Source organism: Echinops telfairi, unplaced genomic scaffold, assembly GCF_000313985.2.
Source record: "Echinops telfairi isolate 266 unplaced genomic scaffold, ASM31398v2 ScPeMD7_7458;HRSCAF=8496, whole genome shotgun sequence".
Lineage (NCBI taxonomy): Eukaryota > Metazoa > Chordata > Mammalia > Afrosoricida > Tenrecidae > Echinops > Echinops telfairi.
In genome coordinates this window covers 1,518,989-1,536,543 of record NW_022111358.1, presented here as the reverse complement: position 1 = coordinate 1,536,543, position 17,555 = coordinate 1,518,989, and the positions used below count along the sequence as shown (strand labels likewise).

Sequence of the window (17,555 nt, the reverse complement as noted above, 5' to 3'; positions counted from 1 at the left end):
ATTTTCTCATGTCTTACACTGACCAATGTCTCCCTTCACCCACTTTTCTGTTGTCCATCCCCCTGGAAGGGGATTATAGGTAGGTCATTGTGATTGGTTCCCCCTTTCTTCCCCCACCTTCCCCTTGCCCTCCTGGTATGGCTACTCTCAATATTGGTCCTGAGGGGTTTATCTGCCCTGGATTCCCTGTGTTGCAAGCTCTTATCTGTACCCCTGTACATGCTCTAGTCTAGCCAGATTTGTAAGGTGGAATTGGGGTCATGATAGTGGGCAGGGGGAGGGGGAAAGCAGTAAAGAACTAAAGGAAAGTTGTATGTTTCATTGGTGCTACACTGCACCCTGACTGGCTCTTCTCCCTGTGACCCTTCTGTAAGGGGGTGTCCATTTGCCTACAGATGGGCTTTGGGTCTCCATTCCACACTCCCCCTCATTCACAATGATAATGATTTTTTTGTTCTGCGTCTTTGGTGCCTGGTACCTGATTCTCTCAACACCTCATGATCACACAGGCTGGTGTGCTTCTTCCATGTGGACTTTGTTGCTTCTGAACTAGATGGCCACTTGTTTGTCTTCAAGCCTTTAAGACCCCAGACACTATATCTTTTGATAGCCGGGCACCATTAGCTTTCTTCACCACATTTGCTTATGCTCCCGATTTGTCTTCAGCAATTGTGTCAGGAAGGTGAGCATCATGGAATGCCAGGTTAAAGGAACAAAGTGTTCTTGCGTTGAGGAAGTACTTGAGTAGAGGCCCATTGTCCATCTGCTACCTTAATACTAGACCTATAAATATAGGTACATAGATCTATCTCCCCGTCATATATATATAAATACATTTGCATACGTACATGCCTGTATTTAGATCTCTATAAATGCCCTTTACCTCCTACTTCTTTCCTCTATTACCTTTTATTTCCTCCTGTCCCACTATCATGTTCAGCCTTCATTTGGGGTTTCAGTAATTCTTGGCTACGTTGCCCTTGATCAAGCTCTACCAGGCGTCCTAAATCCTCCTTGCCATCAATTTTAGATCACTTATTGTTCTCTTGTCCCTGGGTTTAACACCCACTTCCTCTCCCCGCCTCTCCCATATCCTGCTCCACAACCGTCTGTCCCATTATTTTCTCCTCCAGATTGTTTATCCTGCCTATCTTATCTAGATAGACCTGCAGAGATAATAATATGCACAAAAACAAGACAACAAAACAATGACCCCAAAAAAGAGAAAAGCCTATAAATAGTTCAAGGTCTGTTGACCTTTAGGAATGTTTTCGGGTTGAGTCTGATGGGTGCCACGCCCTGGCCCCAAGTCTGTTTTTGGTATTCCTTGGGCACTTCGATGCTGTTCCCCTTGCTTTTCTGTTGCACGCCCTAAGTGTTTTGCCTCAGTGTGGTGGGGTCAGATCAGGCACAAGTCTATGTCTCCAGTGTTGTCTCCCATAGCACTATGGGTCAGGGAGGGATGTTATGTCCCATGGTGGGACCGACCCTATGGTCTTCTGTGTGCATTGGCTGCTCTGAGCAGGGATATCGTCCTCAGGGTTTGGTGGGCCAGGATGTGCCCCACCCTTTCTCCCTCCCCCTGCATCTGCTCCTGTGTGCTCTGGTGACAGTTTTATCTTAACAGTTGCTCATATCTCTAGGTTTGCCCCCCTCTGACTTTCTGTGAATTGCAGCCTTTTCAAATTCTTGCTTATTAAATCTGGCTCATCTCTCTCCAAGTTTCCTGTTGGCTCTCTGGGGTATCTATTGTTTGCTTGGAGACAGTATTTATATTGGTCGTGGGCTCTGCTTCTCATTCACGGATGCGTTCCTGCCTTTAACTTCCACTGCAGCCGGTACGGAATCATTTGTGTACTTTCTGGCCTTTGCTTAGGAATCATTTGATCTGAGAAGTCATTTGTGAAAATAATGATTGGTAGTATTGGTTAGGTTTATTTTTAAAGTCCATTTTTTCTGGTGCAGCTTCACATGAGAACCTCAAGTATTAGTTGTTTTGCACGATCCTGCACTCACTAACGTTTTCTGTGAAACCTTCGGGACATGGGCCTTCCCTCTGCTGCTTCCCTAACTAGTGTGTCTCTGCCTTTGTGAGCCGCTCTGTTGATACACAACTCTCAAATTATGTCCTGATAAACAGGGGGGGGGGGGTAAGTGAAGTGAATTCTCTAAGATAAGTGTGGTAGATTATCTAAAAGCCACTCCCTCTGGCCAAAAAAACAAATTTGTTCATTAGGTGCTATAAATCTACAATAGTGTGGTGCATGCCACAGAAACTCAGTAAATAAGTGCTGGATAAATTTACATTTTTAACTAAACTCCATTCTGGGGATTTTCGTATTTGAGCTAAATGTCACTGAACTAAGTTTTCTTGACTTGCAGACTGAAGCGTTACAGAAGCGGTGTCGTAGAAAGCATTCGTCTGTGCATAGGCTTTATTTCTCCGTTCTTGGATGATCGCTGCATAGGCACAGGTGGAGGAGGCAGAAGGGGTCACAGTTGCACCTGCCTACGTGCTTTGAGTTTTGGGCCCAGCCGGTTCTTAACCCTTCGTGGCCAGTAAGCCCTGTAGACATCATTCCGAACGTGTTTCGGGCCTGTACACCTACTGAGCACGGGGCTCTTTCTGGGCAGTTCTGAGTTGATTGGTAGGAGGTGTCCTTTGCCTCAAGTGGTCAGTCCAAGGACATAGCTTTTATCTCCTGGTCTTCCCTCTTGCTTTTGCTTTTTTCTTTTTTCATTTAGGTGACTAATGATTTGCCAGACAGAAGGTTGCTTTTTTTTGTTTGTTTTTCTTTCTCCCCTGTTCTTTGTTACCCACTGGCGTAAGAGGAACGTTTAAGAGGAGTGGCCCCCTGATGGCATCACGTGTCCTGATGTCGGGCCACAGTCAGTTTATGCCCTAGTGAGCTTCTGCGTGCCTGTCTGTGGCTCTTGGTGGTTTCCTAGCCTCTTGCTTTAATCTGGAGTTGAACTTCGGGTCTCAGGGACAGTTAAAAAAACAAAGCAAAACTTCACTTCTCTCTCGGGACAATTTCCCCAGTGGCACCTTTGTAATAGACTTTTTTGCAGAAGTTATTATCAAAGCTAAGTAGAATAATGGATTATCCTTTCTGTTTATGTTCAAGGTTCCACTGCACCTAAGGCTTACGGTGCCTCCAAGACCTTTGGAAAACCTGGTGGGGGTTCCAGTCTGGGGAGCACTCCTGGGGGCACACAGGCCAAGGTGGTGCCCATTGCCAGCCTTACTCCTTACCAGTCCAAGTGAGTTGTTTCATAGAGTACATGCACAGTGTATTACAACAGTACTAAAAATGATCATCGGTTGGTTTTTTGAGTCTTTATTCACACATTTATGTCCACTGATTGTCCTTTTTTCCAAACTGTTTTATCAGGAGCCAATCCAGACATAGACCTCTTCACAGTTCAGTCCATCAAGCAGAGCTGTGCAGTTGCAGTCGACCTTGAGTCTTTCTGTTCTCGGTCGTCAGGGTCATGGCCACATCAGACAGGGCTCTTTCCCCGGAGAAAAGAAGGGACGAACTGTAGCAACCTTGCAGTCGTGTCTCAGAAAGAATGGTCGAATAGCCTGTGGAGTTTTACGCTGTTATTATTTATGTGTGAAAAGAGACCAGGCACAGCCACCCGGCAGTCTCTCCGTGGACAGATGAGTGCCACTGGCTGCGTCCTTCCACGTGTGCCCCCGTCCTCACTGTCTGCCCACACTGCTCCTTCCGCTAACGTGTCTCTCGGTGCCTCTGAAAACCCTTACACGTGCTTTAGAGTCGGTTTGGGGCTCTCCCCATCTGGATGGGTCCAGTAAGTCAGGTTTCCATAAGAATTTGATGTTCTGTTCCACATTTTCCTCCTTTTGATCAGGATCTATCTATTCTACTGGGTCCTGGGTCAAAATGTTCAGTCGTGGTAGCCAGGCAGCAGCGATTTCTTCAGGTCCCATGGTAAAGGAGGTGTGTGTACGTCGCCAATTAGACCAGCAAGTCCATTTCTTTCTCCAGTTCCTGGGCCATGACTCCTGCTCCATGCAGATAGAGACAGTTGGCAAGCTCTGAAGACACCAGGGACTACCTACCTAACGAGGAGGTAGACCAGAACTAAAGAAACGATGTGTGGTCAGTGGACTGAGTAGAGCATAAACCCAGGACCCTAAATCTCTGAGCCAAGCAATCGAATCCCATGAGTGTTTAGTTGTATCGAAGGAGTATCTGCAGTTGAGCTTCCCCCTACTCCCTCTTTTGGGGACTGCTGCTTTTTATTTACTTTTAAAGAATGTGAAGTTAAAGTCACAAGAAGCTTTGAAACGTTTATGGGGAAAGAGAATTTTCCCACGAAGCCCCTTCATATTTAATATTTGAAGAATCAGTGTTGGGTCTTGCTTGTTATTAAAAGCAAACAGTTGTGCTACGTTAGAAGATATTTCATGTTCTCATCATAAAGGCAAGTGACTTAGTCTAAAGTCTTTATGAGCTAGTTGACTAGAAGAATCTGCTGTTCGTATTAGCCACGTTAACGTGTCCTGAGCATACATTTCTGTTACGACTTCCTGCTGTTAAAAATTAAGCAGTTGAAAATGAGTGGTTTTCTCCTCCCCAACTCCTTTAAGATGTGTTTTTTGTATGTCTGTTTGTCTGCAAGGCCCCTGAAGCTAGGAAAGCTTTTCTCTTCCTGGTGAAGTACTAAGTACTGTGACTAAACGTGAGGGTCTCGGCCCCGGTCGCCGTCTTGTGCCTCTTTTCCCTGCTGGAGAGGCTCCCCCTCCCCTAACTTGGTTCTGTGACAGTCGGTGCGTTTGGGAAATGAGACAGAAGCTGACACCCGTGATCACAGAGCTCAGAGCTGGAGACAGTGGCAGAAGATAACGGGCATTACTGCGTTTCCTAGTGCAGAGTCTTCATTAGGGGCATTGTTGCCTTGGTGATGCTTTTTGGAGAAGAGAGAGAGTTTATAAATTTGCTTATTTGACAGGAGAATGAGTTAGTGTTAATCACCTTTTATGCATTACTATTTGCTTATTCTATAAACTGTCAACCTGTATGTCATCTTGGGGTTTTAATTAGCTGCATTGAGAGAGCTAACATTGAACATGGGAATACGCATTTGGGAAGAAAGGCCACCGGAAGCCGATGGGCAAGCTTTCAGACCTCTCCCGAGTCCCAGGTGAGACAGTGACGCCCTGTTTGGTTTGTAGGTGGACTATTTGCGCTCGTGTTACCAACAAGAGTCAGATCCGAACCTGGAGCAATTCTCGAGGGGAAGGAAAGCTCTTCTCTATAGAAATGGTTGATGAAAGCGTGAGTATTGTCCAGTGGAGGGATAGAAGTCCTTCCCTTGGAGAACCAGAAGAGTCGTCCCTGGGTGGGCCTCTCAGGTGCACGGGAATAGTAGCCCGAATGGGAGTGTGGCTGTCGCTCTTCCCTCTGTTACAGTCTCTTGATGCTGTCTGGGAGCAGAGGGTTAAAGGTCATCATAAATCAGTGGTTCTCAACCTTCCTAACGACACTGACAGAAAAGTAAACGTGGAAAAAGCAGACCTCGGGTGCCTTGAAGACGTGACTGGTTAGCACGCTGTTCTGGGCCATGGCTCCCGAATCTGAAGCCACCCGACGATGCCCATCTGTCTGCCCCTCCCTCACTGCCCGACACCCACGAGTCATCCTGCCCCACCCACGTCCCCATGTGCATCCTTCGTGCCACTCAGCATTCAGAAACCCGTGTGTTGTTGTCGTAGGGATATTACACTCACCATGAGGTCTTTATGTGAATAATCGTGGTTGTAGGCCCAGCCCCTTGAACCTCCGCGTGTGTCTCTGGCCGGTGGTGACAATGATTGCAGTCCATCGCACGCCGTTTCCTAGACTCCGTTTAGGTTTTGGCACGGCACGGAGCGCTGCTCTGCCAACCTGTTCCCACATGTTTCTGCAGGGTGAAATCCGAGCCACCGCTTTCAATGAGCAAGTGGACAAGTTCTTCCCCTTGATTGAAGTGAACAAGGTACAGCGGCGCTGGCGGGAGGACCGGACGTGCACCTGTGGGGGCGTGGGGAGGCCGGGACCCTGCCCCTGAAGGTTCCGTGGTGGGGAAAGGTGATTGGCTTGTCCTCTCTGGCCAGGTCTATTATTTCGCGAAAGGCACCCTGAAGATCGCTAATAAACAATTCACAGCTATTAAAAACGACTATGAGATGACCTTCAACAATGAGACGTCTGTCCTGCCCTGTGAAGATGACCATCACTTACCCACAGTTCAGTTTGATTTCACAGGGATTGGGGACCTAGAGAGCAAGCCCAAAGACTCACTTGTAGGTAAGTCTCCCTCAGGGAGCAAGGAGAGTGGGAGCAATCCCTTTTATATCTGCAAGGTCGGGCGGGAAGCTGGATGGCGGCAGTACTTGCCGCTTGACCTTGGGTCACATGATCTAAAGGGGGGCCTCCATCTCCTCGCTCGAATGTTACTGCCTGTATTGTAGACATCATTGGGGTCTGCAAGAGCTACGAAGACGCTATGAAAATCACAGTGAGGTCCAACAACAGAGAGATCTCGAAGAGAAATATCTACTTGATGGACATGTCCGGGAAGGTGGTGTCTGCTACTCTGTGGGGAGAAGATGTAAGTACTTCTGGTGAGCTCAGAGGTGGGGTGGCCCGCCCTGTGAGCTATGGGGCTTTGACCACACAAAAGCAGGCTGCCTGGGGATTATATATCTGAGCAGGTTTTTTTAGCAGGGGTTGTTGAAAGGGTTAGGGTTAGGGCTCTCTTCTATAGATTCCATGCTTGCATTACCGTATATACTCACATATAAGCCAACCCGAATATTAGCCGAGCACCTAATTTTACCACAAAAACCGCATTAAAAATGTGCTGGAAAACTCGGCTTATACCGGAGTATATACGGTAACTGCATTCTTCAGATGTGCCCGCCAGTGACCCTTGTTTACGTCTCTCCGGGGCTTGTGTTTTTATGCAGGCAGATAGATTTGATGGTTCTCGACAGCCCGTGATGGCTATCAAAGGAGCCAGAGTGTCTGATTTTGGTGGACGGAGCCTCTCGGTGCTGTCTTCAAGCACTGTCATTGTGAATCCCGATATCCCAGAGGCCTATAAGCTTCGTGGATGGTAGGTTTTTATGGGGCTAAACAAAGGGGTCATTTGAGGCAAGCTGGGACTTGTGGTTCTTACGATCAGTGCGTGAGCTGTCTGCCTGAAGAATAGACCAGGGCTTGGTTGGTTTGGTTTTTTTTCTTGGAGGCATTGTGCCTTCTGCGAGGGTGGCTTTAGAGCCCTTATGCTGACAAACCTGCAATCCCATGACAAACCCACAGAGTCGGCGGAGGCTATTGAGTGGAAAGTGCTGGCCGCTGCCAAAGCAGGGCCCGGCCAGCCCTCAGCAGCCCTGCCCCGGAGGCTGTGAACGGAGGGCAGCTTGCTCTCTGCAGGGCATGGTGCCTTCCCAGAGAAAGTGCTTCCTGACTCAAGTCCATCTGCCCAGCACATCTTCCAGTGTGTGTCCACTCCTTAGACTTTGTGGTGTTAAGTGGGGGGGTGGGGTGGGGGAACGACAGCACAACATTGGGCTTTTGTTGGCATTACATTATTATTCCCAACACTCAAGGAATGAGAAGAGCCTGTAGAGAAAGATCTCAATATATCTAGCTTTTTAGGGTGCTGAAACTCTGCTTTCAAAGAGCACTTGAATCTGAAACACATGCAACAACTGGCGGGGGTGGGGAACAGGGGTTATCAAAGGCTCGATAAATTGTGTGGCTGTAATCACAGAGGAAATGCGTTGCCCTCACCATGGCCCTGCCTTCTTTGAGAGTCTTTTTTTTTTCTCCTTAAAATATGGAACGCTTCACGACTTTGCGCGTCATCCTTGCGCAGGGGCCATGCTACTCTTCTCTGTGTCGTTCCAATGTTAGTCTGTGTGCTGCCGAAGCAAGCACTTGCTGAGAGTCTTAACATGAGTCGGCAGCCATTGTCTTTAAGATTTTCACGAGATCTTTTCTGGAATGGTCACGTCATGTAAGGCAGCCTGAGGGGAGTCTGAGCCACCGGTGTTTCTTCATCTATTAACCGTCTCACAACTTCGGCACTGCCTCATGAAGCAGGGCCCACTGGTGGTCTGAGCAGAGAGCGCTGCCTTTGGTTTGCCCTGGCATGGGTGTCAGGGTTAACCAGCCCCTAACACATCATCACATCCAATAGGTGCAATTGCACAGTGACAATAAGTAAAGATTATAGTAAAGTCATAGAGAGCATGAGAGATAGGAGAGAGAGACTGAAATAATGGAGTCAGACACATTTCATGGTAGCAATGCTCACTTCAGCCTCACTTGGTAAGGCTTTCATATTCTCTGGGGACTTGCAAGCTCCCTAATTGCAGGTGAAGACATACATCACAGGAAAGGGTTGTGCTGTAGGTAATACAGTAGTAATGGGAGGGGGTGATCTAGGGGTATACACACAATAGGAAGAGGAGGGTTTGGGGGCACACATGTGACAAGATGGGCAGATCCTAGATTCAGGATGGCACCCTAACTTTGGATGTCTCCGAGCAGGTTTGACCTGTTCTCTGGCCCACTATAGAAACCATTATTAGTAGGGTGTAAACCCCACCTACAGGAACCAGACTAATGGTCACAAGCCTTTAGGGAGAAGTAGCCCATTGCTCTTAACAGCAGGGGTGGGGGGGCTACCTGTGGTGGGACCAGACAGTAATCTGGCAACTGACTGCCCTCAGGGAGGATGTCTTTAAGCATCTGACCTCCCACCATATGCTGGCAAAAAGCGCCTCATGTTTTGCGTGTCTTTGGGGGAGACAAGGTTCACTGAGGTCTTGCAATAAGGTGTCCATATTTCACCTGTCAATAACCAAGAATGCTTGCTGCACATGCGTAGCCCACCTTGGCAAGGGTTTGAGATGTTTAGAGAGCTGCTGTAACAATGTAACCTTGTGGGATTTTTCTCCCGAGAAAGGCTGCCCCTCTCCTTGTTCTGCTGACTCCGGATGGGCTGTCTTTGGTGGCAAATGCCTCCTTGGAGTCTTTGAAACCGTAGACTTGCACGGCTAGTGCTGGTGCCACAGATTTATGGGTTGAGCCGGGCCTTTGTGACAGATTTAGCGGTTACCTGGCAGAACAAGAAGGCAGTTGCTGCCAGCAGCGCAGGGCAGCATCCATTCTGTGGGATGGCGCGTGACACCTTTTTCTGCCTTACGACAGACAGACCCCGCCCTGCCACTTTTTCCCACCCCCTTCGAATCAGTGGTTCTGTGGATACACCTACTTTTCATAGAGATTTAGCTTTAATGTCAGCATGCAGAAGTGCTTATTAAGTGGGTATATCCACAACAGGTAGGCCGTCAAGCCAGCTGCTTTGGGGGTTCTGCACTCTTCGGAGTGCTTGCTCTATCGAGCTTAAAAGATCTTCCACCATGTTTTGCTAAGCCAGTCTATTACACTGTGAGGACTGCCCCTCTCGGTGGTGATCAAAGTATGGCCGCTGCCGGCAGCCGGCAGCACAAACCATGCTCTGGCAGATTGCTGGTTCCTGGTTCCCGGCCAGCCCAGGCTGTTTGAGGTCTTGGCCCGCCGACCCACCCATGTTGCTACCTGGAATGATTCTGTGGTCCTTAGACGCTGTGTGTCTTCACCACCGGGGGGTGGAGAGGGGGGGCGGGGGGCATCGAAACCACTGTGGTGAGCGAGCCATTCTGCATCTGTAGGCTGGGCTCACAATGAAGAAGTTACGTGCCTGTGACAGCCTGAGAGACTAGCCCAGAGAAGGTTGGGGGCAGGCGGAGCGCCTGTATGGAGCGGATAGGAAGTCTGTGGAGTGCCCGTCTTTTCCAGGTTTGACTCAGAAGGACAAGCCTTAGATGGTGTCTCCATCTCTGATCTAAAGAGTGGAGGCGTCGGCGGGAGCAACACCAACTGGAAAACCCTCTATGAAGTCAAGTCGGAGAACCTGGGCCAGGGCGACAAGGTACCTGCCTTCCTGCCCCTCTTCACTGAGACACGTGGTCAGTCTAGTCCCCAGCTGGGCTTCGGAACGAGGCTCTGACCAGAGCGGCTGGAGGTGGTTCAGAGGCACAGGCACAGGGCCAGCGCGAAGGGGCTGCAGGTTCTGATGGGAGTAGGGTGTGTCCCTCAGGAAGGTCGGGGCAGAAAAGGTTCAGAACCCCAACAAGGGAGACACTTGTGACTCACATTGGCCCTGTGGAACAGAGTCGAGCTGACCCTGGGAATTTCCGGGACTGTAACTCCCTGCAGAGCCGTGGGTGGTTTCCGATCGCTGACCTTGTAGTTTGCATCCCAGCGTGTAAGCACTCCCCTGCCAGGGCTCCAAGCACCCTGACAAGGGACTCCTTTAATTCTTAGAGGCAATAATAGCAGCTCTCAGGCCTCCTGGTCTGTTTCTTTTCTGGTTTTCTTGCAAGTTGATTTTAAAAAAATGCTTACTGCAAGCATTAAGTCTTCGGTTCCCTGTCAGACATTGGTGGTCCTGCGCATTCGCAGGCTGAGTTGCCAGCATCCCCTGGCAGGAGCGGGCCCTGGTAGCTGAGACTAGTCGGACCCTCCTCCCGGCTGGACCGAAGCACGCATCCTGCCTCTCAGGCAGTGTGTACATCACTCGTTTCTCCTGTGCACTTGCAAACAACACTGCCGCTTTTTCCTTTGGGCAATACACAGTGTGGCTCCTCTTCCTTACCTGTCTGATCTGACAGCTTCCCTATTATCCATCATTGTTATCAACAGCCACCACTGTCATATGTAACATCCTGGGACTTGAACATTGTTCTGTCATGGAAACAGCCTCCCATGTTTCTCTCTTAGATCTAAAAGGCTCAAAAACCAAACCAGACCGTGGGCAGGGAGTCAGTTCTGACTTGTAGCCACCCTTAACGTAGGGTTTCTGAGACCGCCTCCTCACGGGAGCAGAGAGCCAGCCCGTGTCGACTCATAGCGCCCTCTGGGTGGTTGGCGATGCATCGCCTAGTCCACAGCCCCACCAGGAATCGTCAGACGGGAGGGGAGGCAGTACGCAGGAAGAGTCCAACCCGTGTCTGTACCCATGCTTTCATGTCCGATTTTGAATCTGGACATAATCCAAAAATGTTACTGGGTTTCAAAAATTCATGGGGGGTGGAAATTAAAAGATAATGGGAAATCTCCACGGACTTTTTGAAGTCCCTGTCATAAAAAAGATGCTTTAGGCAGTCTCTCGGGAGTCTTAATGTTCTCTAGAATCTTCTAAGCTGAAGGTTTGGCCTCTTTCAGCTTGAGACAGTCCTAGAGGTTGCTGGCCTAACTCGTAATTCAGGCCACACCCACTGGGAGATGGTCGCTGGCTGCAGTGAAGAACCACTTATTCCTCCCTACCCCCCAAATAAAACGAGCACATACAACTAAAGCCCAGGCATGCACGCGGCTGCATCCTGGCTGGATCCACTGCCAGTGGTTTCTCAACCTGGGAAGCGCAGAGCCTGGCCACAACTGGCCTTGCATTCTCCTGAGCTTGACCTCCCAGACCAGGGGTCAGCATGCCTATCAGAGGCCAGCCACTCGGTTTGCTGCTCATCAGGGTCAAGTATAAAGAACCAAAGGTTTGCGGTGGGAGCTGTTTTTTACACAATTAGCGACATTAAGCACATTTTACACAATTAGCGACAATAAGCACATTTTACACAATTAGCGGCAATAAGCACAGCCACTATGTTGTACAACCGTCACCGCTGTGCTTTTCCCGTCTCTCCCTTCATCCCACAAAGCCCCAGTGTCCCTGAAGCACTGGCTGCCCTTCCCCCGTTGCTGGCACCAGCCCCACACCTTCCCATGCGCCACCTGTGGCTCGTGCACCACAGCAGAGAGCAGCCTGTCAGGTGACATTCTGTACTCCCGGACATGTACACAGCACAGCCCGCGAGCCCTGCCCAAGCCCTAGTCCGAGAGAAGTCCAGCGCTCTCGTTCTCTCTCTGCCACTGTTGTCAGTCTGGCCCAGCCTCGCCAGGGCTCTGTGCTCTGGGCAGAGGAACGCGTCGCCACTTCAAATGAAGAAGGAACCGGGATTTCCGTTGTAGTCTAGCATTAACTCTTCTGCTGCCAAGGAACTTGATGTGTTAGACTTGGCTTGGTGGCCTTCAGCCGGTCAGAGCAAACCAGTCCCTAGAGTCGCTTTGTGATCTCGAGAAATGAAATCGAAAAACCATGTCTCTGTGTCGGCGGGCGGGCGGGCTCCGGGCTGCCTCCAAACCCGAGTGTAGGCTTGATGGCTCTGCCCCGTGCCCCTCCTCCCTCCCGAAGGCGGACTACTTCAGCACCGTGGCCACCGTGGTGTATCTTCGCAAGGAGAGCTGCATGTACCAGGCCTGCCCGACTCAGGACTGCAACAAGAAGGTGATTGACCAGCAGAACGGCCTGTACCGCTGTGAGAAGTGTGACAGCGAGTTTCCCAACTTTAAGTACCGCCTGATCCTGTCGGTGAGTAGGTAGCACGCGGAGCTGAGAGCCGCTTCAGGCCGGCACCCTAGGTACAAGAGCGCTCATGGGAGAAGGGGGGAGTGGGGGCCGTTGGGAGCCTGCAGGACGTGCTGAAGAGCGAGCTTATGGTCCTTTCGTGAATCAGGCAGGGCCTTCACTCGGGCGACTAGCGGCCTGTTTCTCCTCTTAAAAGCTTTTCCCCCTTTATGTACCCCAGCTGACCTCAGCCGGCTTGCATGCCGCACAGTGACAGACACGCCATCTGAAGTGGCGTGTTTGGAGAGCAGTAATGCTGCTTAGTCTGCCGGTGCCTGTGTGTCCTGTTGTCCTCGTGGAGGGTCTGTGCCTCCCGCCTCTCTGGAGCCGACTGCGGTGGCAGGGGACAATGTGCTCAGGAGGGGCTGCTTCTGTTTGCATTTCAGCAGCTGTTCCTTTCTGACGAATGGGGCAAGGGTTTTGTTCTATGTTTTTAATCATACACAGTGAAGTTACAAGAAGAAAGGCTGTCACGTTTTTTGCTAGACGGTGATTCGGCAGTGAGGGGCCAGAAGCCGTTAAGATGTTTGTAAACGGACCTTTGTTAGTACAAGACTAAAACTAGCCCACTGTTGAATGGTTTCTTACACGTACACGCACACGCCAGTCACGGTCACTTTGAGGACATTTTTAGGTAAACCGCAGATTCCATCCATCCTTTCTGCCCTCTTCATTGCCTCTCCAAGTGCCGGGGGAACTCCTCCCCTTTCAATGCACTGAGATGAAGAGAATGCTGTGACACTGTGACCTGCTCAGTAGTAGGCCCCCTGCGTGCTTTTCTCCTGTGACGGGTGCTGACCCTCACGTCTGCTGAGCGTGTGATGCTCTTGTCCTCGGGGGTTAGGATGGGGTGCTCGGTAGGGATGAGCCCCCACGTGTCGTGCCGTGAACTTTGTGTTTCATCCTAAAAAGTCCCGTGTACCTGCAAAATGAATTTGTAAAGCCGTCAAAATGAAAACCTTAAGTAAAGCCCATTTCTAACCCCCTCCATCCCCCCTCTACAGTTAGATACTCAAATTCTTCTTTGACCCTCCCCTACGACGGGGCTTTAGAAAAATGGCAGCAAAATAGGATTAGGAGATAACGGAATGTCCTGGCCAATTTTGGAAGCCCTGGCACCCTGCATGAACTGCGGGTGCTTTATCGGTCACTCTGCTGCTAGGTGACTGGTGGCTGCCACGGTCTGTATGGCTTAGCAGTGATGTGGCTCCACTTCCTGCAACTCCTCCTAGTGACTGAAGAGTGTCCCGTTTGGGGGCTTATTGGGAACCTTTAGTCCACAGCCCCCTGGAGCTGGAGGGGAGCTGAGTCCCTGCACTTGTCTGTGAGCTCGCTGCCTTCAAAGGAGAGCAGGGGCAGGCAGCTTCCCTGCTGAGATTTGGAATGACACACCCACAGCACCAGTGTGGCCTGTTGTGACCCCACTTATGTCTCTCTGTCTCTGTGCTTCTGTCCCTCTTCTCTCCCTGGGAAAACATTGTGTCTGTAGTGGCACTGTGGACTTCTACAGGAACGCACGAGTGGAAAGAGCTACCTTTCCAGCCTCAACCATCCCTTCCTTTCATCGTTTCTTTGCTGTAATGATGCGAGGGCTGTGTTGATTTCTTCTTCTTCTTTTTTTTTTTTTAAGGCAAATATTGCAGATTTCCTAGAGAACCAGTGGGTGACGTGTTTCCAGGAGACTGCGGAGGCCATCCTTGGACAAAGCTCTGCGTACCTTGGGGAGTTGAAAGAGAAGGTCAGCCGTGCGTTTATAACTAGGAGGTCCTCTGTGCTCTACACTGGTCCCTGTGTGTATTTCAGTTGGTTTGGTTTTTAGTTTCTGGAAAGGCTATTATTGGGGGCCAAGGGGGGCGCAGCGCTCAGCCCTTCTGGGCAGCGGCTTCCTCGTGGCAGCCAGCACGGTGCTCAGCTCCTCTCTCCCTCCTGGCGTGGATGTGTGTCCCCACCTGCTTCTTGATGAACTTGAGTGCCTGCTTGTCCTCGGAGACCTTGAGCAGCTCTGTGCCCGTCTCACTCGTCACTCGCAGGGCGCGAAGCCACACTCCTCCCGGATCCTGCCCACATGAACGTGGTGTGCTTGGTGAGGCACTGCGGCCGCGACTGTGCCTCCGCTTGCTCACCTTCTTGGTCACCTTGGGGCTCTGGTGGAGCGAGGCCCACGCCCCTGGGGTAGCGCACAGCCACGGCTGCTACTCTTCAGTGGCTGGAAGCTGGTAGTATTCCTTGGTTGATTTTTTTTGTGTGTTACGGATCATTCAGATGGATGGTATTTCTCCTTTGGTGCATTTTGGCTGCCTAACAGTGAGGTGATGAAGTGCAGGTGATCCTGGGTTAGGATCCTCCAACCTTTTGTGGTTCTTAACAAATAGGTGCCACTTTCCAACAAGCACCTTCGAAACATTGTCTTATGGTAGCATTATGTTACAGATGGTGTCGTGTGTCTGTTTGGAACATAAAAAAATATGTTTTTTTTAAAAAAAGATACACAAAACATAAGTTAACAGTTTTATTGATCTATACCTCAGGTGTCACACAATTACATGCACTCTGTCCTGAGACAAACACGTGACTGCCTCACAGTAGGTGGGGATCGTGCCTGACTGTTCGGATTCAGGTACAAGCCTGACTTAAAGTCAGAGTTGCTAACAGAGAGTCGGTTTGTCATCGGGACTTACTGTGATGTTTGTAAATGTGCTTCAGTAGCGTGTGACCCGCTTGTCTCTCTGGCTGTGAGCACACCAGGCTGGCGCGCACGTGGTCACGTGAGAGTGGGCAGGCTTCTTCTGCGGTAACTCCCCGTGCAGCAGGTCTGCCTCTAAGGCTACGTAATAAACGCCTTTCTGAGCAGGTGGCTCCACTTCTGCTTTCAATGCACATATTTAGCATTTGGGTGCAATTCTTAAGGAAGCACTTTCTTTTTATCAAATGATATAATCGATCTTATGTTTGCATTTTTTGTTTAATGCTGGGGATAGATTAATGGGTAAGTTGCTCTGATGGAGGATGTAAAGGAGAGTCCCGGAAGCAGTCTTTCCATTTAAATGCCTATGTGTATATACATCCATATATTGCACTGCGTTCTGAGCCCCACAAATGAACGTCTACCTATAGATCACCCCACCCCCACTTCCTGCGCGTTGTAAACAAGGCACAGAGATTCAGCCCCTGCTCTGGTGGTCCCCTCCTTGCTCTGCCTGTGTCCTCAGTGCAGCCGTTGACTTTGTCCCCTGCTTCTTTTTCAATAGTCGGAGAGTCGTGGAGAGCCCTACATGCCCTTTAATAGAAGCAACTGGAATTGACTTTAAAATGTGATGGATCTTTTTGTCTGTTTGCCAGGTCCTCTGTTTTCACATCAGATTTTAAGGCTCGGGCAGCCTGGCGGAGTTGTTGTTTTACTAGCCCGTTATATTTGACTGTTCTCACTGCTGGCGAATGAGTACATATGGGAGCTCTTCCCTCAGGAGCACGATGTTCTCGGAGCGTGCGCTCCATGCGTCCTTAATCTTGGAGGAAGAATAGCAGCTGCATAATATTCTGAAGGTTTAATGTTGTATTTACATATCGAAGTCCAAAGGGACTATTTCATGCTTTTGGGGGGTGAAGTAACCTTTACAAAAAGGAGTTCTGTATAACAAAGCTTTTTTTTTTTTTTTCATGTTCCATATGCCTTACCAAGATAATACTTGACTGATAGGAACTGTTAGTTTTATATAAAGTTATACATTTCGTTTACATAGATTTATGTACAATGCTTTTTAAACATCTCTGTTTATCAGGCTCAAAAATTAAGCAGTATTTGAGGGGCAGGTGATAGAGGGAGGGGGCTCTTTTTCAGACTGCTCATAACCTTTGCCCGCCTCTCTGTTGCCTTTGGCCCCCACCTACTCCCCAGATTTGTAGCTGGGAATACCAAGGAGTGGCATATGTAACAAACTTAACACTTTTTCAGAATGGTCCACCTCTGCCCCGAGTGCTTACATTCTTAATGACAATGCGGGCCTCAGGTCTGTGGACTCGTGCTTGTGAAGACCAGAAATGCCTTTCCCAAGAGTGTTTCAAGTTTTAATACAGTTCCTTTTAAACAGTTGTATATGATGAAGTGTCACCTGCAGGTTAATCATTCCTAATAAAACCCAAACCACCGGGGCTGATGGTGTTCTTAAGATTTATCTCAAAGTCCCCGCGGCGGGAGTCTCGGAAGCCTTTTCAGGGCGGCCGGCCGTGCCCTGGTCTAAATGTCACTGTTTGTTTCTGCAGAATGAACAGGCGTTTGAGGAAGCGTTCCAGAATGCCAACTTCCGGTCGTTCACATTCAGGATCAGGGTCAAACTGGAGACCTACAACGTGAGTGCGGTCGGTGGCGGTCACGCTGGGTGCTGCAGAGGGTGTGTGGGGGGCAGTTGCTGGTTGTCACCCTGCCAGCACCGTGACAGTCGGTGCTTTCCTGTGCCCGGCCCAGTCCTGAGCTCAGTGAAGCCCTCCATCACTGAGGTACAGGGAGACGAGCGGTTTCACCCTGTGTTTGGGGCTGGAAGGCTGCACGGCCTCCTTAGCTCAGATCTCTTTTATTTTAATTTGTCTTTGTTCTGACAGAAATGGGTAATGGCTCTAATGGACCGATACCTTCCACAAAGGTTAGGTTCTAAAATCAGCATAAACTACTCAGACCAATTGGTCGCTGAAAGTCCCTTGGAACGTCCCGAGATTGCCCACAGAAGGTAGTGCTTGACCTGTGTCGTCTCCCGCGATCTCCCCGTAACCCACCCACCCTGTACACAGCAACTTTGCTGTCTCCGCCTTACCAGTGAGAGCATGCAGCCCCTTGTTCGGAAGTTGAATGCTGGCACGCGGCGGGAATAAGATTCCCACCCAGGCGGCCAGCCTCCAGGCTGTGCCCGTAAGCCAGCTTACATCATCACATCTATGCCGAGCGTCTTTTGAGAAGCCCTGAGCTAGACTGGGCACACTCCCTGGGCAGCGCCCCTTCTGCCTCTCGAGGCTCTCGCCAACCCGAGGTATAA

At 49.9% G+C, this 17,555-nt stretch overlaps 1 protein-coding gene and 1 non-coding gene across 2 annotated transcripts in view; one reads left to right on the top strand and one right to left on the bottom strand.

The window, feature by feature from the left end:
• The window catches only part of RPA1 (replication protein A1), a 57,880-nt gene extending 40,741 nt beyond the window's left edge, over positions 1 to 17,139 (top strand). The window contains exons 7-16 of the mRNA XM_013005737.2: positions 3,129 to 3,264; positions 5,207 to 5,309; positions 5,941 to 6,009; positions 6,128 to 6,320; positions 6,485 to 6,624; positions 6,983 to 7,131; positions 9,867 to 9,999; positions 12,319 to 12,495; positions 14,162 to 14,269; positions 16,792 to 17,139. Of these exons, the coding sequence (XP_012861191.2) occupies positions 3,129 to 3,264; positions 5,207 to 5,309; positions 5,941 to 6,009; positions 6,128 to 6,320; positions 6,485 to 6,624; positions 6,983 to 7,131; positions 9,867 to 9,999; positions 12,319 to 12,495; positions 14,162 to 14,269; positions 16,792 to 17,124 (1,541 nt within the window). The 3' untranslated portion in view covers positions 17,125 to 17,139. The remainder of the gene's footprint in view (positions 1 to 3,128; positions 3,265 to 5,206; positions 5,310 to 5,940; positions 6,010 to 6,127; positions 6,321 to 6,484; positions 6,625 to 6,982; positions 7,132 to 9,866; positions 10,000 to 12,318; positions 12,496 to 14,161; positions 14,270 to 16,791) is intronic.
• Positions 7,852 to 7,958, bottom strand: LOC115872903. The gene has a single exon (XR_004048104.1). It is a non-coding gene; the product is annotated as a U6 spliceosomal RNA (small nuclear RNA).
• Positions 17,140 to 17,555: the final 416 nt, after the last annotated feature.